The sequence below is a fragment of the Epinephelus moara genome, chromosome 13 (genome assembly GCF_006386435.1).
Source record: "Epinephelus moara isolate mb chromosome 13, YSFRI_EMoa_1.0, whole genome shotgun sequence".
NCBI classification, from domain to species: Eukaryota; Metazoa; Chordata; class Actinopteri; order Perciformes; family Serranidae; genus Epinephelus; species Epinephelus moara.
This window is the reverse complement of record NC_065518.1, coordinates 21,563,767-21,591,283: the sequence shown is the minus strand read 5'-3', so window position 1 is coordinate 21,591,283 and position 27,517 is coordinate 21,563,767. Positions and strand designations below refer to the sequence as shown.

The 27,517-nt window shown below is 38.7% G+C and overlaps 1 protein-coding gene across 1 annotated transcript; it reads right to left on the bottom strand.

The window, feature by feature from the left end:
- Positions 1–795: 795 nt before the first annotated feature.
- Positions 796–27,517, bottom strand: LOC126400150 (actin-binding LIM protein 1-like). The gene is made up of 17 exons (XM_050060673.1): positions 27,202–27,517; positions 17,112–17,255; positions 14,568–14,751; positions 14,347–14,456; positions 11,946–12,072; positions 11,715–11,808; positions 11,465–11,552; positions 11,307–11,365; positions 8,325–8,402; positions 7,363–7,533; positions 4,746–4,775; positions 4,504–4,627; positions 4,254–4,343; positions 2,035–2,082; positions 1,399–1,463; positions 1,157–1,202; positions 796–1,030 (listed from the first exon to the last, which is right to left on the bottom strand). Exons 1-17 carry the CDS (start codon positions 27,515–27,517, stop codon positions 999–1,001), a joined length of 1,806 nt encoding a protein of 601 aa, XP_049916630.1. The 3' UTR covers positions 796–998.

The window sequence follows — 27,517 nt, the reverse complement described above, 5'->3', positions numbered from 1 at the left end:
ATTCTCAGTCATCCAGGTCATGGTAATCTTAGTGCTATATCGTAGGCAACTGAACTTTCTTGAGTTTCTTGAAGACATTTCGCCTCTCATCCAAGAAGCTTCTTTAGTTCTACGGAACTGAAGAAGCTTCTTGGATGAGAGGCAAATGTCTTCAAGAAACTCAAGAAAGTTCAGTTGGCTACGATATAGCATTTATGATTACCATAACCTGGATGACTGAGAATCTTCACCGATGAGTGGGTCAGCGATCTCAATGCCTCTGTAAGGGTTCACACCCAGACAGAATTTAAAGCCTGTGACTCCGCACCAGTTTGTAGAACTGACGAAGTCTCTCGGATGCAAGACGAAACGTCTTCAAGAAACTCAAGCAAGTCCAGTTGCCTACATATAGCAGTTAAGATTAGGTTTAGACACAAAAAACACTTGGTCAGGGTAGGTAAAGATCATGTTTTGTTCGCTACAAACACAGCTGGAAATGTCAGGAACTCTTGTCAAAAAAATACCCAAAGGTCTCACACCATCCGCCATCACATCCTCCTCCTTATGCTCCTATCTGAACTGCATCACTTTAAAAATGTTGATAACATACATATGAAATGTACAAGTGAAACATATCTATATATGTTTGCAGGAATGCCAACATTTTACTCTGGCGACTGGGTTGTGAGAACTCTCCTCTAGTACCACATGGATATATAAAACAATACTTGCTTTTGGTTCCAACAAATTAGGCATAGAAACTCCTCTGTCCATTCGTGCTAATGGATGTTGACCGTCATGGAGCTACGGGGTGAAGCAAACACGTGCAATGGGAAAAATTTGATGGCGGGATTAAACACTTGAAGTTACTGCAAATAAAGTATATTTATAAAATGTGTGGTTAAGAATTTTGAATTGAAACTGAGCTGAATGTGTATTTGATAAAACATGCTCATGCAGACAGTGAGTCAAGGTCAGGTCTTTGGAAGTGCAGTAAAGCAAACGGAGAGGATTCGAGATCATAGAACGTTCTTCTCACGTACCTTAAAGTCTGAAAAGCAGGGGAAAAGGAAAAGAAGAAGCAAAACAAATTAATTTCTGGAGAATTGTTTACTGAGTTAATATTGTAGTGATGAACGACATCCATGGTAAATAATAAAAATGTCTACTTATGTACCTCTGAATCTGTCGCTGCTGTAATGGTAGAAATCAGCTGACCGTGGCTTCATGAGAAGAAGGACAACAGAGGAAACATTAAATCTATTAAAGTGCTGTAAGATGGACAAACCTCATTTAGTGTGTGAAATATAAACAACCCAGGAAGCTGGCTGGACCTACTGAACTACAGGAATGTCACTTACTAGCTTTACAGAACAATGCTAAAGAGAGAGAGTTCGTTATCAGTGATGTCGCTCTTACCGGATTGAGGCCATTGCGACCGTATCCAGGCAAAGAGGTTGTTTGGGATGTGGAGGAATTTGGATCTATGTGTGAAAGTGAAACAGCAGACAGATTAGCTCACCGTGAGGCGGCTTATAGTCAGACTTGGCTCTGTGCCAACATTAGATCAGACTTACTGAGTAGAATACCTCGCTGGATTTTATTTTTAGCCTTTTGCTAATTGTTCCGTAAAACCAACTTCTTAGTATTGCTCTATTTTTACATTTATAACAAAATCTCAGAAGTATATTTCAGACAATGAGAAGAAATCAGTGTAACAATGTACAAGAATAACAAACATATAATTTTAGAAGCTACAACTGAGGTTGTGATCAGTAGCTTTAAAAATAAGATTTAACTATAGTGTTAAAATGAACTTAAATATAGAATATAGAAAGCTTTGTTGTCATTATATATTGAATATAATGAGATTACAGGTGCCACTCCATTAGTGCTTTTAAAAGCAGATAAAACATGACATACACACAGCTATATAATAGCTATAATACCAAATAACAAAATAAATAAAAACAATAAAATTCAGTGGTTAAAATATTGCTCATGATTATTGTTTGTTTAGTGGTTTGAAAGGTTAAAATAAAGCTCATATTGTACCTTGTTGTTTATAAATTGGAGGCCTCCTGTACATGTTGAAGCCTTCGTCTGCTGATAGAAAAGAAAGCAGCATCAGCAAATAATTCATTTCTAAATATCACACAGCAGAATCGAAATAGCATAATGTTATATACTGTTAGTAAAACTTACTGTAGTGTCTAATTTTTCCATTTTTATGCTTAGAAATATAATTTATACGGAGTAACTTTTTTTTTTGGTTTAGAGGACAGAATCATTCAATTTTCCCTGGAAAAAAAAACGAGAGCTGTATAAAAGAACATTTATACTAAGGCAGTAATTATTATATGAGGGGACACATCCCTCTTCAGTATTTATATATGTCGACAGAAATTCACCGCAACAAAAAACGTTGCTATGCTACAACAGGCAACCTCGCACCGCCATCCGAAGTTAGCAGATCATTGGCAAACATGATCATAATCACCAATAAACTAAACAAATTACTATTGTTATCACTACTGTTTTAACACTTTGGTGTACTGCAGTTCTGCATGTGGTTTGTCGAAATGGTGTTGCCGTATCCCAACAGAAACTGTTGATTAACTACTATGAGTAGATCAATGTCAAACACTGTACTGTCTCTTTAATTCATTACTTTCAAATGTATTCAACAGTGGAAAACTAAATGTAATATGAGTGTTATTTAGGCTATATCACTGAGCACGGTTACATGCGCACAATAATCAGATAACTGGGAATAATCAGGGAATGGTAATAATCAGATTTGACGCGTTTACGTGCACTTCAATACTCTGATAATCAGAAAAACCTGGTTTACATGATTCAGTCCTTCAGTTGGATTTCTCCCCAAGTACATGACGTAAAACTCAAACTTCCTGTTACAGTAGGTACTCATATCCTTGAAAAACCTCGAAAAGTACGCAAGTCATATACTTGCAGAATAAAGCACTCATCATGCTGACAGTTTATATTCTTACAGTACTGTTTGTTTTTATCATTAACAAATACATGTGAGAGCATTCTAATGTGTAGTTTATCAATGTGGAGCCAATTTTACATACTTTGGGTAGATTCGGAGTAAAAGTACTGCAAAGTGCAATATACAAGTGTATTGTATATAAACTTGTCACACAAAGTGCATAACATATAAGTAAGATAAAATAAAAGTGACAATTTAAACACTGAGAATATAAAAATATATTATTTTATGTAAAATCTTTATCTGAAAGGAAACAAAAGCTGTCAGATTAACGTAGTGGAGTAGAAAGTACAATATTTCCCTCTAAAATGTAGTGGACTTATAATTAAAAAAAGAAAAAAGAAAAACCGGCCAGCCGTGCAGAAAGGTGATGCCATAATGAGTGTGCAGCACATTTACAAAAAGCAAGTGCAGTAAACGTTTTCTAACATACACTTTAATTTCATGCAGTTGTGGAGTTTCAGAAATGATCATCGAAATCATTTTAAGACTCTAACGTGCCAAATCAATGACTATAAAGACTCTAAATAAAATGACTACAATCAAGGCTGTGTGAATTGTTAGTAGGTTGTGAGTGATATTCAGTTCCAACCAAAAAACACATGCCAGCGATTACTGGTCAAAGCTTGTCATATCTCAAACACACACACACACACACACACACACACACATGATAAAACAGTCTTTAGAAAAATCACAGGGCTGCTATAAATAGACACGGCTGTTGAGGAATGTGAGGGTGAAGTTGGGAACAGGCACAAGAATATCTACTTATTTAATCAATCAAACCAGTTTTAAAAATACCTCCTTTGATCTAGATTTACATGACGGATTATTTTTTTAGTGAAAGATTTTAGGGAGCGGTGGGAAAAGAAGGCAGAAAAACAGGAAAGAAAATGCATGCTCAAAATTAATGGTACAGTGTGTGTTTTCTGTATGTCGAACAGACTGCTGTGCTGTCTCCTACAGTAAAATAGGATATGAAAAGAGACTGAGTGGGCGGCCAACAGTCTCTGATCTTTGACCACTAGATGGCTCAGTGCATCTGACAATAAAGTGAATCACATCTCTGCGCCAACCTCCCTATATAGTCCAACTCTGCACCTTCAGCCTGACCACAGTCCCTGCAGTTTAGACTATAAAGTGATGGGTTTGCTAGTAAATGTAAGTGTTTGATGAGAAATATAAAAGATAGAAAAAGGTAAAGGATGGGGAGAGGGGGTGCAGAAAAGGGTGTCAGAAGAGCAGGGATCCTTACCTTTGGCGTGAGGGAGAAAGTGATGAAATAAAGGGGAAGTGGGGCATGTGTCATTGTTGCCAGAGGATAGAGAGGGTGAAAGCATCAATCCTGGTTGTTATTCCAGGATAGAGGTGAAGGTGGGAGTTGTGGAGGTAGAGGAGATAAGGGACGGTGATAAAACAAAGGAAATGTGAGCAGAGGGAGGCTAATATCTTCACAGAGGTGATAAGAAGATTGAGGTAATCTTACTTTCGTGCGCTTTTCTCACCTGGTCGGTGGAAGTGTTGCGGTGATCTGGACAGACTTGGAGTATAGCTGTGACGATTGTACTTTGCATGAAAAGATCCATGGCTTGAAGATTTTGGTATGCACTTTCTTAATTCAAAACTCTCCTGGAAAGAGGACACAAAACCAGTGTGAAATGCAAAACAAATTAAAAGTAATAAGTGTCAATAAGTGTTAAATAATTTTGGCTTTAATGGGGGGTTGGTCATTAAAACACATATTTACCTCTGTGGTTTCAGATACGTTTCCTGGTGACTAAAACAGAACGACAGAAGAAGAAAAATAAATGTATGAACAAAAGAGAAACACAACATACACCAGACATTTCAGGTGAAAACCTTGTATCTCCAAGCTTGTCTAAAATGAAAAAGAAAGCGACCTTATTCTAACCACTACGCATCTTTGAAAACATGTCATAAAAGGAAGACATGTATAATATCATCAGTTCTTTAATCTTTCAGCTGAATTTGAAAAATCAACAAACTTAGACTTGTGAGGTTTTCACATGAAGACAGACATGGAAAGTAGGAAACAAAAAGGTTTCATTATAAAGGTGCCTTTAGTGTTTTGTGTTTTTTTTTTTAAGTGTAGTGTTTTTTATTGTTCTCAGTAGCCTGGCGCAGGTCATTAATTAACGCTCAATGACACAGTAAATAGCAACAAACATTAAAAAACAATACTAAGTATGCAAACATTTTCTGATAGTATTATAAGCTGCTCTGCATAAAAGTCTCAGCCAGATTCTTAGTATACTATAAATGTCCATTCCCAGCAATGTGATAAAAAAGAAAGATCCTGCAAGTCATTATAATGAAAAACTTTCACAAAATAATGACTTAGTATCTCAAAACAATTACTTAGTGTCTCAGAGCAATGACTTAGTAATCTCAAAAACAATTACTTATTATCTCGAAATAATGACTAAGTGTCTCAAAACAATGGCTTAGTACCTCAAAACAATGACTTAATATCTCAAGATAATGACTTAGTACCTCAAAACAGTGACTTAATATCTCAAGATAATGACTTAGTATCTCAAAACAGTGACTTAATATCTCAAGATAATGACTTAGTATCTCGAAACAATGGCTTAACATCTCAAAACAGTGACATAGTATTTCAAAGCAATGACTTACTTTGAGTTGGTATCTCAAAAAATGACTTAGTATATCAAAATGATGACTTAATATCTCAAAAATAATGACTTAGTATCTCAAAAGAATGGCTTAATATATCAAAAACAATGACTCAGTATCTCAAAACAATGAATTAGTATCTCAATAAGATGACTTAGTATTTCAAAACAGTGACTTAATATCTTAAAATAATGGCTTAGTATCTCTATAAGATGACTTAATAATGATGATAATGACTAAGTATCATAAAACAATGACTTAATATCTCAAAATAATGACTTAGTATCACAAAAAAATGACTTAGTATCTGGAAATAATGACATAGTATCTCAAAATAATGACTTATTATCTCAAAACAATTACTTAGTTTCTCAAAACAATTACTTAGAATCTCAAAACAGTGACTTAGTTTCTTAAAACAATGACTCAGTATCTCAAAACAATGACTTAATATTTCAAAACAATGACTTAGTATCTCAAAACAATGACTTATTTCAAAACAATGACTTAATATTTCAAAACAATGACTTAATATTTCAAAGCAATGACTCAGTATCTCAAAACAATGAATTAGTACCTCAAAATAATGACTTAATATCTCAAAATAATGACTTAGTATCACAAAAAAATGACTTAGTATCTGGAAATAATGGCATAGTATCTCAAAACAATGACTTAGTTTCTTAAAACAATGACTCAGTATCTCAAAACAATGACTTAATATTTCAAAAACAATGACTTAGTATCTCAAAACAATGAATTATTATTTCAAAACAATGACTTAATATCTCAAAACAATGACTCAGTATCTTAAAATAATGGCTTAGTATCTCAATAAGATGACTTAATAATAATGATAATGACTAAGTATCATGAAACAATGACTTAGTATCTGTAAATAATGACTTAGTGCCTCAAATTAATGACTTAATATCTCAAAATAATGACTTAATATCACAAAAAATGACTTATTATCTCAAAACAATGACTTAGTTTCTCAAAACAATTACTTAGAATCTCAAAACAATGACTTAGTTTCTTAAAACAATGACTCAGTATCTCAAAACAATGACTTATTATTTCCAAACAATGACTTAATATTTCAAAACAATGACTTAATATTTCAAAGCAATGACTCAGTATCTCAAAACAATGACTTAGTATCACATAATGACTTAATACTTCGTAACAATGACTTAATATCCCAAAATAGTGACTTAGTGTCTCCGAACACTGACTTAGTATCTGGAAATAATGACTATGTATCTCAAAAATAATTACTTCACATTGCAAAATAACATAGTTTTTACGGACTTATTATTGTTTCTTATTATTTTGAGATACTTAATTATTTTGAACTACTAAGTTATTATTTTGAAAAAGTTTCCCATAATAATGACTTGAAATTGGTGGAAATGGGCTTTTATAATATCCTGTATATCAGCCTAGATCTGGACTTAGCCTAAATATTGTAAGTGTTTTGTTAAGGTAGAAAAGTTATAACCCAGAAACACACTTAAAAAACAGATATGATAATTTTTCGCAATATGTCTTTGCATTTTGTGACAAACACAGTCAAATTTCAGAACAACGAAACAAAGCTTTACTTGGTTTGACTCATAAATCAAACCAAGAGAAAGATAACACTGAAACAATGACACACAAACATGTTACCAGATACAACTCGGAGCATTGAATGGAGTTACCTCTGCAGGGCTTTGCCTGTCCTGTCTGTTGCCCTTGTTGTCCAAAGTAGAGGAGTTGCCGTTCACAGACTTATAAGATATCATATCAGGATGCTCTATATCATATATAGCCTTGACTCTGGGAATGGCTGCTAAGTCTCGGTAATCAATGATCTCGTTATCTACTTTTGCCTGGGACCAGAACGGGGAGGAGAGGGGGGGATGAAGGACACAGAGGTTGAGAGATAGAAGGAGCAGACAGCATGGGTTACGTCAGGTGAGAGGTCAAAGGTTGCTCATTACATGACGTCAGGGAGGAATGAAACTTTAATCCCGCACCACCACAATGCTTTGACTTTGGCACATGAAGGAAGGTTAACGTTATAATCTGTGGCCTATTTCAGATTCACTACGTAAATTATTTCTCAAGTATTCAAGTATAAAACAGGTAAATAGTTTATGGCTCATAGTTTGAGGTGTTTTAATGGGATTAAAGTTTCTTTATTCCACACAATGAACCAACAACCTATGGGTCATAAAAGACTGGACGGAGGAAACAAAAGGACACCGAAAGCACCAAGTTGTTTTTATAATCATACTCAATCTGAATTGCAGATGAATTCAAATTGATGAAGCAAATAAATCTAAATTCCTGTTCAATATGTGGTTGACTTGAAAACAGTTTGAAGGCTCTTCATCATTCAACCACAATTGAAATCGCGTTTTGCTCTCACAAGATAAAACTAGTTCCGATCAGTCAAGGTAAAGTTGTAAAAAATATATTTACAGATTGATTTTAAGGTCTTTTTTCCACATTGGCTATTGTCCTAAATGTTTGCCTTCATTTATAAAAAGACACATCTTGCAAGAGGGACACTTTGTCCATGCGACTCCCCTGTATGAATAAAGGATAAATGAAATGTAAATCAAGCCACGGTGAATTGTGCACCATGGAAGGCGGTGATGTCGTCACCAGGACTTACACAGATGGTTCGACCAGGACTGCCTGGAGTGCACGAGCCTGGCCTGGAGCAGGAGCTTTCAGATGACGATCTGGTGGGCTACAGGGAAGAAAAAACAGCTGGGTTAGTCTGACATCACTTCCTGCTCAAGCTCAGGTGTTGATAGACAGCTTCCATTGTCATATCAGGTCTAGTTTCCCTGTCTCTCATGTGGGTAAAAGCAAACACGAGGTATCATAATGCAGCGGTGTGCAGTGTAGGCCTGGCATCATGCAGTTTGTGCAATGTCACGTCCTTTATTTCAGCCAGACTTTTGTTTTGCATAGCACTAACACACGTTGGTGTATAGTACTAAAAGTTGTGCAGGTACAAGTACATGGCAGTGGCAGTATATAACACAGCCAAGCATGCAAGGTCAACACCAAAATTACATTCCTAAGTTGTTTTTCAAATGTTATACACAGGGGCGGAGCCAGACATTGTACATTCAAGGCTCAGCCCAAACCAAGGTAGAGCCTACATCCTGTTTTGTATGTGAAGCCCCTTCTAAAAACCCACTAACACCCGCTAACATCCAGCTTTTATGTAATGGAAAGGCAGCAATTGACATTCACACCTGGGTCAAATGTCTCTGCAGTAGTCACGGGTATTCATTGGCCCTGGCTCTGATCAGCAGTGATGGGAATCCATCACCCAGGTGAATGTGCTAATTTTAGCCCCTTTTACTGGTGAGATGCAATGATGCCCCACCACAAAATACCATTCATCTCCGCCCGAGCAGCACTCAAACGTCATTCCAAATGAGCCTATGCCACATCAAGTCGAGACTGATTAGGTAAGAGATACACTGCTCAAAAAAACTGAAGGGAACACATCAGATCTTGATGAACGAAATATTCAAGTTGAAATCTCTACTGATGTACATTGTATAATTTGTTGAGAAGAAAATGACGTAACAATGGAAACCAAAATCATCATGACATTTATCACGACACCCTCATAATGTTACTCAGTAGTGCGTATGGTCCCAGCGTGCCTGTATACACTCCTGAGAATGTCCGGGCGCCAATGGTAGATGTGCCAATTCTGGTGTTCTCTGGCAAATGCCAATCAAGCTGCACAATGCTGGACGGTGAGCACAGGTCCTACTAGAGGACGTCGGGCCCTCATGCCATCCTCGTGGAGTCTGTTTCTGACAGTGTAGTCAGAAACATGCACACCAGTAGCCTGCTGGAGGTCATTTTGTAGGGCTCTGGCAGTGCTCCTCCTGTTCCTCCTCACACAAAGGAGTAGATACCGGTCCTGCTGTTGGATTGATGCCCTTCTACGGCCCTGTCCAGCTCACCTCATGTAATGGTTAGTCTTCTGGTATCTCCTCCATGCTCGTGAGACTGCGCTAAGCGACAAAGCAAACCTTCTTGTGACTGCACATATGGATGGGCCATCGTGGATGAGCTGGACTACCGCTGCAACCTGACTGAGCTGCAGGTACCACCTCATACTACTACCAGTAGTGACAAGGACACTACTGGGGGTTGTCTTACTTTTGCCTCTCCATTGCACCTGTTGTCACTTTCATTTGCACCAAAGCAGCTGAAACTGATTCACAATTACTTGTGTTTCCTCAACGGACAGATTGATATCCCTGAAGATTAACTGACCTGGTGTTATACTGTGACCATTAAGTGTTCCCTTTTTTTTTTTTTGAGCAATGTATACTATAAAAAAAGGGAACCACCACCATCACGTTCTCTTCTTCATCTTCTGTGGAATTTTATGGCGGCTAACATTCCTATGCATTGCACTACCGCCACCTATTGGACTTTATCAGTTTTGCAGTGCAATCATAACATTTTCATTGTCCTCCATGCTGCTTTCTACTGTTGACTACTCTGTTTTCCGGCCTGTTCGTGATGTCAAACATGACACATTTGGTGGAAAAAGGGGTACAATTGTTGTCCAACTGTTTTCATCATTCTGAACCCAATACAACAAAATGTTAAGGATGACTCATTTCCACTCCTGCCTCTAAAAAGAGGCAAAAATGGTCACTTTTTTTTAAAGCTACATATCATAGGTAGGTAAGAAATTGGCATAAGCAACATTACTGATCTTGAAACCTTTTTCATTTGACTTTGCTGGAGTTCACAGAATGAATGTTCAGCTGACAAATCTGCTATATTCAAATCCCTGACAAAATAATCTTGTCACCCAAACGATTCCAAGTAATTGTGGTCTTCAATACTCTGAATTTAATTAATATCAATTACATTAGATGTCTTTAGGGAACAGCATGGTACGATAAACAACATGGACATGCATTATTACCTGAATGAGACAAAGGTAAAAGATTCAGGACTTTTGACAAAATATTTTGGGCTAAGGCCCCCTAAGCCACCCCTTCACTCCGCCCCTGTTTTTTGAATAAAATGTAATTACTGCACATACTATATACTGTACAGGTGCTCCACAAATTAAAATCTCGTCTTTATAATTCTTGGATGGAAACATTTAACTAAAAAAAGAAGCTTATTCTGTGTATCAAAAGTGTCTTCTTTTTGCTTCCTTGAATTAGCGCACAAGCTCTAACTGGCCAGCCTGGTGGGCAAAGTGTTGCATGTGAAACAAGCAGAGTGCAGTTAATCTCAGGGTGTGAGATTACAGCCTGCTCACACTAGAAACCCATCAGTGCAAACGGCGAGCCCGCTCACAATATTAACCTTCAGTTCATGTGGGGGGAAATAGAAAGCAAGAGAAGGTGTTTTTGGTCTGCCGACCTGGGAAGGAAGAGAATGTGTAAGGACAGCGACTCACACAGATATCACACTCACATCCTCATTAAATAGCAGCAACACCAGCTGGATATTTACAGGTATTATAAGAAGTTATGTAGATATGATATTGTGTAATGTCATGCCTTGAGTTGTAAACTGCCTCGTAGACACATTAAATTGCATGTGACATATAGAAATAAAGTTACATGTTAAGTTAAAGAGGTATTACCATGTAACCGTCCTCAGTTCTGTTGCTGTCTCTGCAGTCTGGGTGCCAAACTGTTGATCCTGTAAAAGCAAAAAAAATCACAGCATGTCATTCCACTCCATGTATTCATCCAAGCCTAAATACATATCATCACCATGAATGTACTTTCTCACACTGACCTTGCAGATACATTTCTTCACCTTCTGTGAACATTTTGTAACATCGGCTGCACCTTGCACAGCTGGGGTGATAATGTTTCTCCCCTGCCTACAGCAGATAATGAGAAATGCAAAAGCATCAGACTTTGGCCTTATTACCAAGAACAAAACTGAACATATAATACTTCAGGCCAGGGATTCTCAATCTTTTTGAATGTGGGGACCTGCTTCAAAAAATCTCCTCAAAATGTAAAATACTCTTTATTCTCACCTCTAGGACTTTTCCAGTTATAAACTTCTGACATGCTTCACACTGCACCCCAAACTGAATCTGGTAGTCCCTCTCACAGTATGGAACGCCATCCCTGAAAGATAAGACTCTTGAGTGCTGGCATAATTTCTAATTCTAAAACTTTCTTGTCAGGAAATGTAGACTCAGTTCGGGGAAGGAAAAGAAAGAATTATGAGTGAGAGAAGATTTGAATGAGAATATTGTATTTACTTGCTGATATATTCTCCACTCAGCACCTTCCTGCAGGCTTTACACTTGAAGCAGCCGAGGTGCCACTGGCCACCCAGCGCCAACAGAGCCTGGCCATTCTTGATGTCTCTGCCACAGCCAGAGCAGTCTGTAAACACACACACACACACAAATTGCCTTTATTTTTTTTATTCATGTTCTTTAATTCATATTACACTAAAAGTGTTGGGCCCAGTTGATCCAGTGATCCTCAACCTTCCTAATTGTTTCTGGATATACTGTGGATGGATTACTGAACAAGCCTACCAGGCCCAGGGGCCTACATTGTCAGTGATCCCCTGGCTTCCACCTGCAAAATGTCACTCAAAGAGACATGTGCCGACCAGGAAGAGACCCAAAATAACCACAAAGAAACATAAGATGAATACAAAGAGACACAAACAACTACAGAGAGATGCAAAACAGCTGCAAAGAGACACAAAGAGACTCACAATGGCAATGAAAGGGACCAAAACAACCACAAAGAGACATGAAATGAATACAAAGGGATGCAAAGTGACCATAAAGGGACCCAAGGCAACTAAGAGTCTCAAAATGACTACAAAGAGAAGCAAAATGACCATGACAAATACCAAAACAATCACAAGGAGACTCAAAATTACTATAAAGGGATGCAAAATGACTAGGTATACAAAACAATCACAAAGTATCTCAAATTGACAACAAAGAGACTCAAAATGACTGCAAAGAGATGCAAAACAACTACAAGAGACCAAAACAATAACAAACTGACACAAAACAACTAAAAGGGACTCAAATGGACTACAGAGGGATGCAAAATGACTACAAATGGACACAAAGCAACAACAGAGGGTCTCAAAATGACTACAAAGGGATGCAAAATGACTACAAAAAGGGCATAACAATCACAAAGAGACTCCAAATAACTTCAAAAGGATGCAAAAATGACAACAAAGGGACACAAGAAAACTACAAAGAGACTCCAAACGACTTAAAAGGAATGCAAAATGACCACAAATGGACACAAGGAAACTACAAAGAGTCTCAAAATGACTACAAAGGGATGCAAAATGACTACAAAAAGGGCATAACAATGACAGAGAGACTCCAAATAACTTCAAAGGGACACAAGGTAACTATGAAGAGTCTCGAAATGACTAAAAATTGATGCAACATGACTAAAAAGGGATGCAAAATGACTACAAAACGGGGCATAACAATCACAAAGAGACTCAAAATGACTGCGAAGAGATGACAAATAACTACAAAAAGACCAAAACACTTATAAACTGATACAAACAACTACAAAGACACTAAGAATGACTACAAAGGGACGCAAAGCAATTACAAAGAGACTCAAATGCACTACAAAAGGATGCAAAATTACTACAAAAGGGCATAACAATCACAAAGAGACTCCAAATATAACTTCAAAGGGTTGCAAAATGACCACAAAGCGACACAAAGCAACCGCAAAGAGTCGGAAAATGACTACAAAAGGATGCAAAATGACTACAAAAAGGGCATAACAATCACAGAGAGACTTCAAATATAACTTCAAAGGGATGCAAAATGACCAAAAAGCGTCACAAAGCAACTGCAAAGAGTCTCAAAATGACTACAAATGGATGCAGAATGACTAAAATGGGATGCAAAATGAGTAAGTGACTACGAAAAGGGGCATAACAATAACAAAGAGACTCAAAATGACTACAAAGAGATGACAAATAACAAAAAAAAGACTAAAACAATTACATACTGATACAAAACAACTATAAACAACCACATAAGGACCACAAAATGACACAAAACCACAGAGAGATGCATGAAGACGACAAAGAGATGCCAAACAACAACAAAAACAGACTAGACATCTATGAAATCTGCGTCTTGCTCCTAGGTGGTGGGGCCTTCTACATGTCTGTGCCCAGGGGGCCATTGTCTCATAATATGCCCATGAGATAAACATGTAAAAACTGAATTATCTGAGTTGCAGTTTCCTGTAGATTTTTAAAATAGGGACCTTTCTGTACAATCTTAAAGAGAGACTTCTTAATCCACAGGCTTTCAGAATCTATTCATCTTTATCTTATCTACTGATGTCAGGTGGATAAGATAAAGTTAAGATAGAGAGTTTAGTTCTATTGTATCTCTTAGTCTGCACTGAGTCCCTGACCTGGCAGGATCCCAGGAGGATGATGGGATTTTTAAGGTAATGTCAACTCAGCGTTGCGACCACAGCTGGACAATATTCAGTGCATAATCCCCTGTCTGATTATATCTGCATGGGATCAAAGTCTTGGATCTATTTATAAGCTTTGTTAATAAATACTTTTGATGTCAACACTGGATCAAATGTCCTGGCTCACTAAGAGAATAAATCATACAAGAGTGCACGTACTACTGGAACAGCGGATGTTATTAGGAGTTGGAGACATGGGTCGGATACAGCGCTGACAGAGGCAGTCCTTTCCACTGAAGGTGACACAATCCCCAGCAGGAAAGGGCTGTCTGAGAAACGGAGACAGACAGATGTAAACCATGCAGTTTAAAAAAAAAAAAAAAAAAAAGAGTTACTCTGCCTCCAAAATCTTTATTTATCTGTTTCTTTTTCACAGTTACTTGCAAACGGTGCACACAAAGCAGGCTGGGTGGTAGGTCTTCCCCAAGACTGTGACCACCTCTCCCTCCACAAATTCCCCACAGTTGTTACAGAGCGTGCCGTGAAGCCTCTGGAAGTCCAGTGGGCAGAGGTAGTCGCTGTTCTTCATGAAGAAGCCGCTCTGAGCCAGGTCACAGCCGCACACTGCAAACAGACACGCAGTGATACAGGGGGAGACAACAGAAAACGTTTAAGCTATTGGGTGGGTATTACTGGAACCGCTCTGGACTGATTTTCTTTATATATAACCAACAAAAAACTTTTTGTGACCATTGGGGAATATTCCTCAAGAACTGCTCAGTCAAAACATGGAATACCACAAGGATCAGTTTTGGGACCTGTTCTGTTCACCCTGTACATGCTACTCCGGGACAGATTATATGTCATCACATCATTTCTTTCCATAGCTATGCAGATGATACACAGCTCTACCTGTACGTTAAACCCCCTGACACCAGTAAATTTCTCTTGACATAAAAAGCTGGATGTCCCAAAAGTTCTTAATATTCAACTCTGTTCTCATCATTGGCTCTGAACATATCTCATTTCTCCCACTGAAAACCTCCTGAACAATGAACACTGAAGGAATTTAACCGGGAGATGTTTCAGCTGGTTGCAACCTGCAATCTTCACCACTAGATGCCACTAAATCTCCCTAAGTCTTACGAACTGGACCTTTAATGCAGCTTTAACGAGACAAACACATGACAATTTACTTAACTTTGCTTACTTGAACACTTCCATTCTGCAATAAATTCTTTTTAAGATAAACTTTATTGTCCTAAATGGGTTTAGGTTTTGGGCAAAACAAGGTATTAAAATGCTCTCATCTCTTTGTTACCTTATATTTGTATATAAATTTTTGAGCCTATGATGGCGAGAGGTCATTTTAGAATGTAACCCTTTGATTTTTTTATTTGTCTACAGGTCTGCTTATATTTCTGTTTGCCTTATTTATTTTTATTTTTATTGTGTGGTCTTTTATTATTGTGTAAAGAGCTTTGGGACAAAATACTTGTAACCTCTTAAATTATGTATTTACTCTTTATACATTTATTTATTTTTGTATTTTGGGTCAGTAACTTAATTTTAAAGTTTAAATTGTCATCTTTTTTTCAGGCTGTTGTCATTGTAGTATAAGCTAACAACAACATATACGTAATCCATCAAAGACATGAGGTAAATGCTATTTATGCTGTCTGACCTCATGATCCTGTCATGGTTTCTGAGATGTTTATGTGTTTGACAGGTTAATGACAGCAAGGCAGTGTTCAGAGTCATCTGATACCACACAACCCGCTTCCGACTCTGACCCTCTGAACCTGCCACTACATAACACATAGAGATGCCAAGGACAGATTTATGCTGCTCTATTCCTGTCTGACTTAGACTTACAACGTACATGGGTTTTATTTAAAAAAGACTATTTTTAAGCCTGTAAAAAACATGCACGGACATGTGTTTACTTTGTTCTAATCCCAGAGATTGATTAATGGAAATGACATATAGATAACTTAAGTGATTAATGTTTATCTTCTGATGTTCATAAATGGATAAAGTGAGTAATTTGTCCTAATTATAGGCTACTAATATACTATTCTTATCAATGGGGCAATTGTTTGTCACTTTTTTTTGTACCATAAAGTTTAATTTATTTAGATAAAACTTGAAAAAGGCTTATTTTAATTCACATTTAATCACAGTGAATCACTTTGAGGCAAATTCTAATTGAGTAAAGCCCACAGAGTCCGTCGATCCCCACGTCTTCCCACTGTTAAAATACTGCAGGCATCTCTGCTCTGAAAGTCCCCTTTGTTCCCTCTGTGCTGTAAACACCATCACATTGCGATGAAAGGGCAACAACACGAGAAGCTTGTCGCTTTCAATTAGTGTGGACAATGGCCCGCTGAGGAAATATGTTTTCCACGAAGCAAACTCACTGCGAATGACTGTCTGACAGGTTCTCACAACAGCCCATTGTAGACGCAGAAAATTGGGTAATAAATTGAATATGATGGTGCCAGCAGGCTGACTAATAAATCTCTGGCAAATTCTGCTCAATTTAAAAGTTACCTACTGAAATAAGATGTTTTAATGCAACATAAAGGGTCAAATGTTAATTGTGTTACTACTTACATGTAAAATTGTTGATACATGTTTTAATTTTGAAGAGTCCCAGAGTTTAAATTCTAAATTTAAAATCAATCCCCACCACAGTACTCTAATCTGAATGAAATGCGCAATTAGGCCTCTGATTACATTTATGTGAAAGAGTAATCTTATTTTTACTGAGTAATTTGGAGCAAAAGCCATGAATCAGTCATGATAGGTATTCGAAGCAGCCTCCCATTCATCTCCACTGCACATGAGGAATTCTGCTCTTTGGATTCTCAAGTTTCCGTAATGTCCAAATTTAGACACTTATAGCCTACTATTGAGCTTATGAGACTATTCTGACTGCGGTGTGATTACAGTCCGAAAGTGTGTATACTGATGGTACTCACCCTTGCAGGTAAAGCACTTTACGTGGAAGTGGCTGCTCTGGACTCGCAGCACCTCTCCTTTGCACGGCTCCCCACACCTCAAGCACTGGATGACCCGCTTCCCCACTGGAGAACACGGGTGGCAGCCACCCTGAGCATGTAGCACTACAGGGGACAGAGAAATAAATCAATCAGCTCAGTCTTGACAAATTCATTATCATGTTTGAATATCAGCTTGTCATACAAAATGTCACTTTACGTAGCCTGAAAATGCCAAGTCTTGGTCTTTAAAACATTTTTTTGCCTCTTCCTTTAAACAAACAGCCATTCTCAGTTTACTAGGCTTTAATGAAACAAGATTTATGTAACTTTGCAAGTAGGCCTAGTATCTACAGCCTCACGTTTGCATCCAGAAAGCACTATCGACAAACATATCCGCCAGTTGTTGATGTTTTATCATGCAAGGAAAGTTAAAAAGTTCTGGTAGATTTAGCAAAGCGGCTTGGTGCAGTAATGTGGGAAGACTAGAGTCTGCAGCCATGCTAGCAGCTCTGTGAAGCTGTATGCTATGGATGCACTTAGACATAGCAGTGCTTTTAGCTAATGCTAAATGCTAGCATCAGCATGCTAGCATGCTCACACTGACAATGCTAACATCGCACTGTTTAGCAGCTATAATGTTAGCTGTGCTGAACATGGTAAACATTACTTAACACACTGAACTTGGCTAAATGGTAGCAGGTAACTTTAGTATTTTTAACCTGGATCCTATTTCCCCATGTTTTTGTGTCCAAGTGATTAAAGGGAGCAATAGTTTTTGAAACTGATCCAGTACTGAATGACAGGGTTTCAGCGGGCAGCGGCAAAACACGTTGTGATATAACCACATGGGGCAGTTATGCACTGTCAATGTATGTGCATTAAAAATGCTTGATTTTGCCACTGACAGGCTCAGATCGTTATTATGAGAGTCTCACATAATTATGGATCTATACATGCTTAAATAACAGTTTCTTTAAATGAAGACTGGTGGGTTTGGCAATAACGATTCTGAGGCTGCCTCTGGTTAAACAAAAAGGACCCAATCTTCAACAGAAAGGCTGATCTCTGTGGGGATCCTTTCCATAATGTTGTCAGACACTTGAAATAACAATCCTAGCCTGTCAGTGGCAAAACAAGCTCTTTGGAACGTAAACTGACACTCAGTAAAAACATTTCACAAATTATTGTTCCAGTTGAGTGCCCCAGGGAAGACGTTTTTCTGTATGCTAAAGCTCCTTGGCATACACGCTGGTTCACTCATCAAAAAGCCTATGTGATTTGTCCACTGGGTTTTGGAGTATTGTAGAAAATAAACTCTGTGGCAAAGAGACATTTTGTTCAGCAAAAGAATCTCGACAAATAAACACCCCTTTCATGATTATTGAAGCCTAATTGCAATCGCCAGAAGTAAAAAGCTAATGTTAGGCTATAAAGTCCTGTTTCCACCAAGCAGTACAGTACAGCTCAGTTTGGTTCGGTACACATTTTTTTTCTGTTTCCACTGTGAAAAGTTGTGGATGGTACTAATGGAACCGTTTCGTATCATCCCCATTTTTGGTCTCCCCTCTGTTGGGGTACCTAGCACACAGATCTGGTACTAAAAGATGGAGCTGTGAACACTGCAGTCTGTTGATTGGTCAATAGCAGATGGTCACTCTGCTCAGGGCTGAGCTGTGGCTGGTTTAAAGCCTCATGTAACCACTGCTCATACCGTAGAGAGTTTTATACATTGGTAAACTGTAACTATAAAATGAAAGGATGTTTTGCTGCTGTAGACTGAAAAAAAAAAAACTTAATTCACTTGGCGATTGGCGGCAACTTGTGGGCAGTTCCATTGGTACCATCCACAACTTCTCACAGTGGAATCAGAACTGAACTGAACCAAACCGAACCGTACTGGAATGCTTGCTGGAAACGGGACTTAAATGAACTTCACCATGGTCACATGAAGCTGTTGTCACCACCGTAACAAGGCTGTAAAGCTAGGCTGACCAAACGTCCTCTTTTGCCCAGACATGTCCACTTTTCACGTCCCATCCGGGGCGTCCAGGGGTTTTTTATAAACTGATGATAATGTCCGGTTTTCCGTGTGTTTGTGTGTGTGTGTTAGAGTGCGGCACGGCCGCATATTTCTGTCCGAACCCGAACCGAGCCCGACATTATTTAATGACCAAAGCACCGAGTTGTGTCACACAGTTGTTACGGTTACAGGGTATTTAACAGGCCGGGCGTGCTCAGCGGAGAGGGAGACCTCCGTGTTTGAGACAGGAGCGGGAGGCGGGAGGTCCGACGCTTCCAGCGAGAGGAGAGGGAGAAATAAAACAAAATAAGGTAAAATAGGAAAAACCTGTCTCCCTCTGTTATTTTATTTTCAGCGTTTAATCAAGGCGGAGGCGGGCGGCTGGAGGTCCGAGACTTCCAGCGAGGGGAGAGGTAGAAACAAACAGCCAATGTGTGTCTGTGTGTGTTATGTTCAGGTGTTGTCACGTAAATAACAGTGCCCAAGCAATAAACAGGACAGACAATAGGATTTTATTTATTTTTACACTACATTTTCACTGAAAGCTGACCGAATCCGACCCGAGCCTGAATACAATTTATAGCTACATTTTTGACCAAACCGGCCCGACCTGTCGGGTACCGTCGGGCTCGGATCGCCACACTCTAGTATGTGTATGTGTCCCCTATCTATAGGGGCCTATCTGAATTTCTGTCTTTGAGAGATATTATTTTGTAATATAACTGAATTTTCTATCCATACATATAAATTTTAAATATATTAAAATGATAAGGCATCTTTGAGTAAGCTGCGAGTATCATTTAAGTAGGCTATGGCATGGCCGGGCCAAGTGTCCTCTTTTTGGAAATCAAAATATGGTCACCCTAGTAAAGCCATGTTTGGCGCAGCGCAGCGTGATGATGTTCTGTAGACTTATTTAGCCACTTGTTAGCAGCCTCCTCTTTTTAGACACATAGAAGCTTCTAGTTTCACAAGTGGGGTATTTACTGACATTTTTTGTCGTAGAACAAAATATGAAAATCTCTTAAGCTGGTGTTAACCGCAGACTTTATTTCAGGCATCTAACCAAAAATCCATTGACTTAGAGACGAGGAAACCTTGAGTGTTAATATGTGAACTCATTTCCGGGTTTTTGTACTCATTCCTTGGGCACTCTATTAGTCACTTAGACAGAAGAACATAGAGAAATACAGAAGTCGCCCTTTAATGTGTGTAAGCATGCTAACATTTGCTACAGTAACAATGCTTTTTTATAGGCTACATTTAAAATTAGCATTGTTGGATGAAGCCAGAGACCCATGATTTTCACTGGCAACAACAGCTTCTGTAATCACTGTGCATTTGTTAAACCCTAAACAAAAAAAACTTGAAACTCTGTTCATCAGAAATAAACACACAGTATGCTAGGCTAATTTCATTAGTTCTGCAGGTATTTGGTCACAAAGTACACATTTTCCTATACTCAAATTAGGTTTTATCCTTTCCTGCCTGAGCAGCTCATTGCAATACAATAGTCCCTCAGAAATGTCCCGTCAGTGCTTACATAACCGAACGTAACGTACAGACACGCTCTGCTTTGGCACAGAGACACACATACACACACAAAGACAGACAAGTTCACAAAGAAGCCACTATTTATCCTATTAGATCGCACAACAACTTCAGTAAGAATATTCCACGTGAAGTGTCACCGCTTGGGTGTCAAACCTAGTCTCATACTGTAACAAGAAGCTCCTTCCCTCTGCTTCTGTCTCCTTGATGTTTATAAGGCAGCAGAAGCAGTGGATGCCTGTACAATCTAATCACAGCCTACTTGAGAGGTCTTGAATGTGATTAGCAGAGGAGAGAGGGGAAAGAATGTGGCACGTTGAGAGCGCTGTGTCTCCCAGTGTGTGGACACGCAGCATACAAATAGATAAACGCACACACTAGCTTCAGTTTTCCTTTTTTCCATATCCAGTTTTGCCACAGAGGCAGTCAAAACAAATCAATTTATTAACTAGACAACAGCTACACTGGACGGTCTACTGTACCTCAGTTAATCTCAGCCACACAAGCATGAACGAGTTGTGTCTAAACTTATTTGACCCAAAGACAAAGATTTCCTCACACGGCTGGAAAGGGAAATATTTCCTAAGCTGTTTCCCAACTCAGCCTCGTGAATACGAAGAAAATTGAGTCAAGCACCATCGGTATGTGGCCCCAAGTCTGCCCCCTCGACAGGAGAGATTTGTCACTATGGTAACAAGCATGAAGTAACAAGCTAGATTAAGAGAGCGTGCTCACTGTAAATGATTGTACAGCTGTGAAGACAAACCAGTGAGCACATAATGCAGTGCTGTGATGATTATTAACTTTCACTATAGGCCAGCTGCTGTGATGCAGACAGTATTAGTGATGATAGTGATTAGACAGAGACTAGTAATCCATAACATCCTGGAGCAGTCTACTTAAAGGTCCAGTGTGTAGGGTTTATGGGGGATATATTGGCAGAAATGGAATATAATATAATAAGTATGTTTTCTTTAGTGTATAATCACCTGAAAATATGAATTGTTTTTGTTTTCTTTACCTTAGAATGAGTTGTTTCTATCTACACAGGTAGCAGGTCACAAATTAGCTTACCTTGACATTCTTACCCTAGACCTAATCAATCTTAATTCTCCCGCCTAAACCTAACCAATCCAACAAACGAAGGCAACAAGTACTAGCCAATCAGAGGGAGAGTAGGTCAGGTCATGCCTTCGCTATCCTAGGAAACATAAATTTGTGATCAGGTCCTTGTCTACAGTCCACCATGTCAACCCGGTCTCATTTAAAAGTCATCGAACAAGCACTTGGGCAGTGACTTACAGCATCAGACACTGACGAAAAAAGCTGTCCTTTATTGTTGGCATGACGCGTGGCCAGTTGACGTTATAGTTTAACGGCACTTGATGGCGAAAGTCTGAGTAGGTTGGGTGTGAGGAATGGTGGATGTGTTTTTGTAGCCTAAACCTAAGCACGTGCCTTAGTTGTTGGAAGAAAAAAAAAAAGTCAATTGGTGGTGTCGTACTGACGTAGTGCCTTTATTTTGAAAGAGACGGTATGTAAAAGAGTACATTTCCTGTGAAAATGGAAGTGTATTTTGAAAGAAAACAATGCATGTAACAGGCAGAATTTCAGGCGTCCAGAACGTCAACAACCAACACACCAAGGGTACCTTTCACGTCGTATCTGGACGTGGAAGGTCCATGACCAAACGCCGATATGTGACGGGGTCAGAGTTTAGAATGTGTTGGCCATTTTGCACTGCCATGTTTCTACAGTGGTCAAGAATGGACGAATCAAACACTGGCTCTAGATAGGGCCATTTTCAGCAGCCCCTCTGTGACAAGCAGTGTCAGAAAACAGAGATTTTTTTTAACATGAAACTGCTTTATTCAGTGTTTTACTGGTATTTTGGAGAGGAAGAGACCTCTGTGATAATTCGGCTCCTGGTAGAAAACAATGACCGCTGAAGGAATTCTAACCGGAATAAGTTTCAGCTGGGTGCAATCTGCAATCCTCACCACTAGATGCCACTAAATCCCCAACAATCGTACACACTCTCTCCTAAGACCCCATGTCCTCATATGAGGACATCACATTTTGGGTTTACTGGACCTTACACTTCATTCTACTTAACTTAGACCTGTTGTCCTTGTTTGTGGACACTTTTTTGTGCCATCTAGTGGTAGTAAGAGCACAATACAATAATTCATATAAAAACAAGATGGCAACCATCTCTGCCAAGTCAGTCTGCAGCCGATGCCTGGACAACAGTAAAATAAACAAGTTTCAACCACACAATGTGATCAGGTTTTGGACCTTGTTTACTTTAAACTTGTTTATTTTACTGTTGTCCAGTTTGAGGACATTGGGACTTTATTGTTGTCTTGTTTGAGGACACTGAGACTTGAATAACGTTGACAATGTTAAGGTTTCTATACTTATCGGGTTCTATTGATCCCAAAGAGCTAGGAGAAATTAAAAAAAGCTTACCAAACAAAAGTTAGGGTCTCAGGAGGTTAAGTCTAATAAGTAAGACAAGGAACAACTTTAGCTTTAGCAGACTTATGATGATGATGGTAATGATGATGATTTTTGCCAGCAACAAACAATACAGATTTTACTGTGACTTTCCATTGACACAAAAACGTGATTTCGGTCACCCTGAAAGACGAGGGCTTTGATTACAGCAACATAATTAACATTTTGAGATCATTCCTGCCAATGGAAGATCAGTAAGAGAACTTTGTGTGATAGTAGTTGTATAAAATCTGATCTAAAACATTTTGTGAAAGTAAGGATCATCTCTGCCAAACAAAAGCCTAGTGGGAATATAACCCTTAGCCATGGCACTCCAACAATGACTGACAACACAGCCAAACTGGCCTTTGTCCTAGAGCGCCTCAGATATTTGTTAATGAAGGAGCTGTGATGCCAAAATAAACCATCACAGACTTACTCTTACCGTTTAGAAATCTTTGACACTTTTGTTTTGTTGTAAGTTGACTGATCTCCAAGAACAGGCTGTACTACATTGTACTGTGTGTATACAACAACACAGTATGTGTGTCGTATTATCCTGTAGCCAAAATGTATATATAGTATATCCTATAAGTATATCCCTTGTATGCTTTTATTTATTGCTCACGTGTGGGGCCTCCACATGGACATATTTTAAGAGTTCAGAGTGTCTTGCACTCTTTCTTGATCTCTCCCAGAATGTGAAGCTGATAGGGTGTCAAGTATTAGCAAATGGTAGATTTAGAAAGACAGCAAATGGAGGGAAACCTGAGACAGACAGCTAATCACACAACAACCCACTGTCTCCGGCTATGAGAATCTGCATCTGTGTGTGTACACATGTGTGTGTGTGTGTATGTGTAAGGAGTGAGGGAGTGTCTATTTTAAGTCTTTTATGTAGATGTTTAAATATACCTCATTCTGATTCTATGTAAAGTACAAAGTAATGTAAACTATGTTTTATAAACTGTATGAGCCACTTAAGCAATGGACTATAATTTTCGCCATACAATGAGATCATATATGTACTTTTTGAATGATATTAGTGTGTGTTTGTTGTATAGGCTAAAAGCTTCATTTTCTCATGCTACTGTGTGTGTGTCAATAATCGTTAATAGCCGTCTTTAGGGCTTTCAACAGATTTTTTTGTGACTATTTGTAAAGTCACCGTACAAGAATATCAGTGAAAATGTCAGGGTCTTTTTCTGACACCAAAATAATCCCGCACAGCTTTACACATCCCATTTAGAAAGCACTTCACTTCATTTTAGATTTTCTGGAATAGCATCCATAGAGACTTAGGCATATGTACATGCTTTGATTTGGAATTTAAAAATGCTAAATACTAAATTTTTTATTATTAGCGCAACTTCAGGAGTTTCTTGAGGACAGCAAACTACAGTATCAGGATGTTTTTAATCTCAACAGTCACTAGTTAAGTGGAAAGAGCATGTTTTTCTACAACTTAACTCCGACTGAGTTCACTGTTGCTGCAAAATACAATAATCAGAGTGAAACACTGCTTAATTCAGAAGTATTACTAAAATCACATGCTGCTCTTGACCTAACATGATGCTTTACGATGAGCCAACAGCTGTGCCTGCACTTTTCCCCACTTGGCAACCACAGTTTTTATCTCCGTATTCAGTTTCCAGGTTTGTGTAATATTTGAGAATCTTAAAAGATCAAAATTATAAGTATACAATAAATTAATATCATTTTGTTTAAATAATTCACACACCAGAGTGTTTGCAATATCAGCCAAGCCTCACAGATTATGACTAACATGAAAAACACTATACAATGCATAACACAAGAATATTAACTATACCTGCAGGAACAGTTAAGCAATGTCATAAACAATATGACCTTTAAAACAAATACCACCTCACATGGAAAACCAAAAAACAAACAGGTAATGAGACCTGACAAATATGGTACACTCAACTCCAAGTTGTGTAAGTGTCTAAAAACATAAAGCACAAGCTGGCACACGTCCTTTCTTTCTTCTTCTATCACACACACACACACACATTAAAACACAAACACACACACACACTCAAAAGTGTCTACCTTTCTCTTTCATGGCTGTTGGTTTCTGCTCGGCTGTGGGAGCGCTCAGTGCAGCGGATCAGAGTGAGGAGAGGAACTAACTGGACTGCTGGTCCAAGAGAAAGGGGGTGGTCCAAACACAGAGGGCAGGAGTGTGTGTAAGTGTGTGTGTGCTCAGAGAGGACAGCAGTAGGAGTGCCATTAAGCACTCTTGTGCCTCTGAACCATGACCTCAACCGTGCTGAGCAAGAGAATATCTGAATCCCAGACATTTAATGCTGACAGAGCTGTGTATTATTACTACATATTCGTGTATCCATGGTAAACTCACACTATTGTGTCAAGCTTTTAAACTTCTTCACATGTGGTGATGACATTCACCTTCAATAACCAGCTCACTGACGATGCATTTGAAAATACTTAATGACTTTCTGTTCCTTTGCAGTAGTTTGCCATGATATTTGTTTATCTATGAAGGGACTGTTGTTCAGCAGAGATGATTCAGTGATTACCTTACCTGCTGTTGATATTTCTGGCTTTCAAAACTCACTGACTGAATATACAATTTGTCTCCTAATATAGTGGTTCTTAATATTCTTCATGTCAAGACCTGTGAATTGATACACATAAGGTTATGAACCCCCATTTGATAAGATTTTGCTTTTGGGACCTCCACCTTAAAAGATGAGTTGTTAGTGTCAATTACAGTTGAGGAGATAACAGTGGACGAAGTGAAACCAGTGATCAGAATAGTCACTTTTATGACTCTTACTCACACTGGGTTCACTTCTATAGTGAAAAAATAGTGAAAATAATCTATTCCCCATTTTCCATTGACCTCCTGGACCTCCCTCAAGGACCCCTGTTTGAGAACCACTATACTAATACAAACACTTCTTTAGTCTGCATAGTCTTCCAAGGTTGCCCAGAGTATTGGATCCCTTTCGTCAGCTATACCATCAAATTTTAGTAGTCTTGGTGTTATTTTTGATCAGGCCATGCATTTGGATCATCATGTTAAATCATTGACCCAGACTTGTTTTATTCAGCTGGTGTCTCGACCTGAGCTAGAGATGATTATCCATGCTTTTGTGTCCTCCCGATTAGACAACTGTAATTCTCTTTTTACTTGTCTGAACAAATCTTCTCTGAATCATCTTCAAACAATCCATAAGGCTTTTAACCAGGTCCAACGGGTCAACTCACATCACTCCCATTTTAGCTTCTTTACACTGGCTTCCCATCAGGTTCAGCATTCACTTTAAGATAGTCGTTCTTACGTACAGAGCCCTCCGCAACAGTGATCTCCTCTATCCATGTATCGTCAGTAGGTCCCTTAGGTCTTCAGACCAGGACCTACTGGCTGTCCGCTGCTTCAGACTCAAAGCTAAAGGTGATCCTGCTCCAACACTCTGGAACTCTCCTCCATTAGGTTTACAGTTGATTGCTTGATTGTATTTTGTGAAGCACTGTGTGAATTTCGTTGCTGTGAAAGGTGCTTTATCGAAAATATTTCACTATTGTTATCATTATAAGATACTTTACCTTATAAACAAGGCACAACATTGACGATAAAGGTTGTGTAGAGGCAGCAGTCAAACGAGACAAGGTCAAAGAGTTGACAGCAATGTCATGGATTACTCACATGTCCATACTGTAGTCGAAAAAACCATAAATATCTACTGAAATGAAGAACTGTGGTTACGAATAGTAACTGAGATTGGCTAATATCTTGCGTGTGCAACATTATTGTCTATTAGCTTTATTTCCTACATGAAATTATTTTCAATAAAGTGGACAGAACGTGTTGCATCCAGTCATTATTCAGCATTTACCCTGCTGGAAATCAATGTCATGTGGTACGTCTACAAAAAACTGCACAGCCAAATTATAGGTTGTAATAATAACTTATCACCCATGGCAACCACATAAGGAAGCATTGGTTACCTGACATCTCTGCAGGTATACTGGCCAGCTTCTCGCACAGGATGTAGTCGTTGGGGTTGATGAAAGGCAGCTGCTCCATCATGGACTGTTTAGGAATCAGGTAAAGAACCTCAGCGATTTCCCCGTCTTCAATAATCGACATGCGTCTGACAGAGTTTTTCCTCTTGACCCGGTCCAAAACGACCATTTCATTGCTGTGGCTGGAGCCGCAGATCCTGCCCAGGCTGCTGAGGTTGAGGAGGCCCGACATGCTCGTGCCGTCGAGGCTCTCGTCCACACAGCTCAGGCTGCAGATCGACTCCAAGTGAGAAACCAT

Bases quoted from the DNA above. Each gene is read 5' to 3' on its own strand.
- LOC126400150 (XM_050060673.1), bottom strand. From the start codon at position 27,517: ATGGTTTCTCACTTGGAGTCGATCTGCAGCCTGAGCTGTGTGGACGAG. The intron at 12,073-14,346 runs GTACGTGCACTC...GTGTGTTTACAG, and splicing joins TAACATCCGCTGTTCCAGTA to ACTGCTCTGGCTGTGGCAGA. The intron at 1,203-1,398 runs GTAAGAGCGACA...CTTCTCATGAAG, and splicing joins GTCGCAATGGCCTCAATCCG to CCACGGTCAGCTGATTTCTA.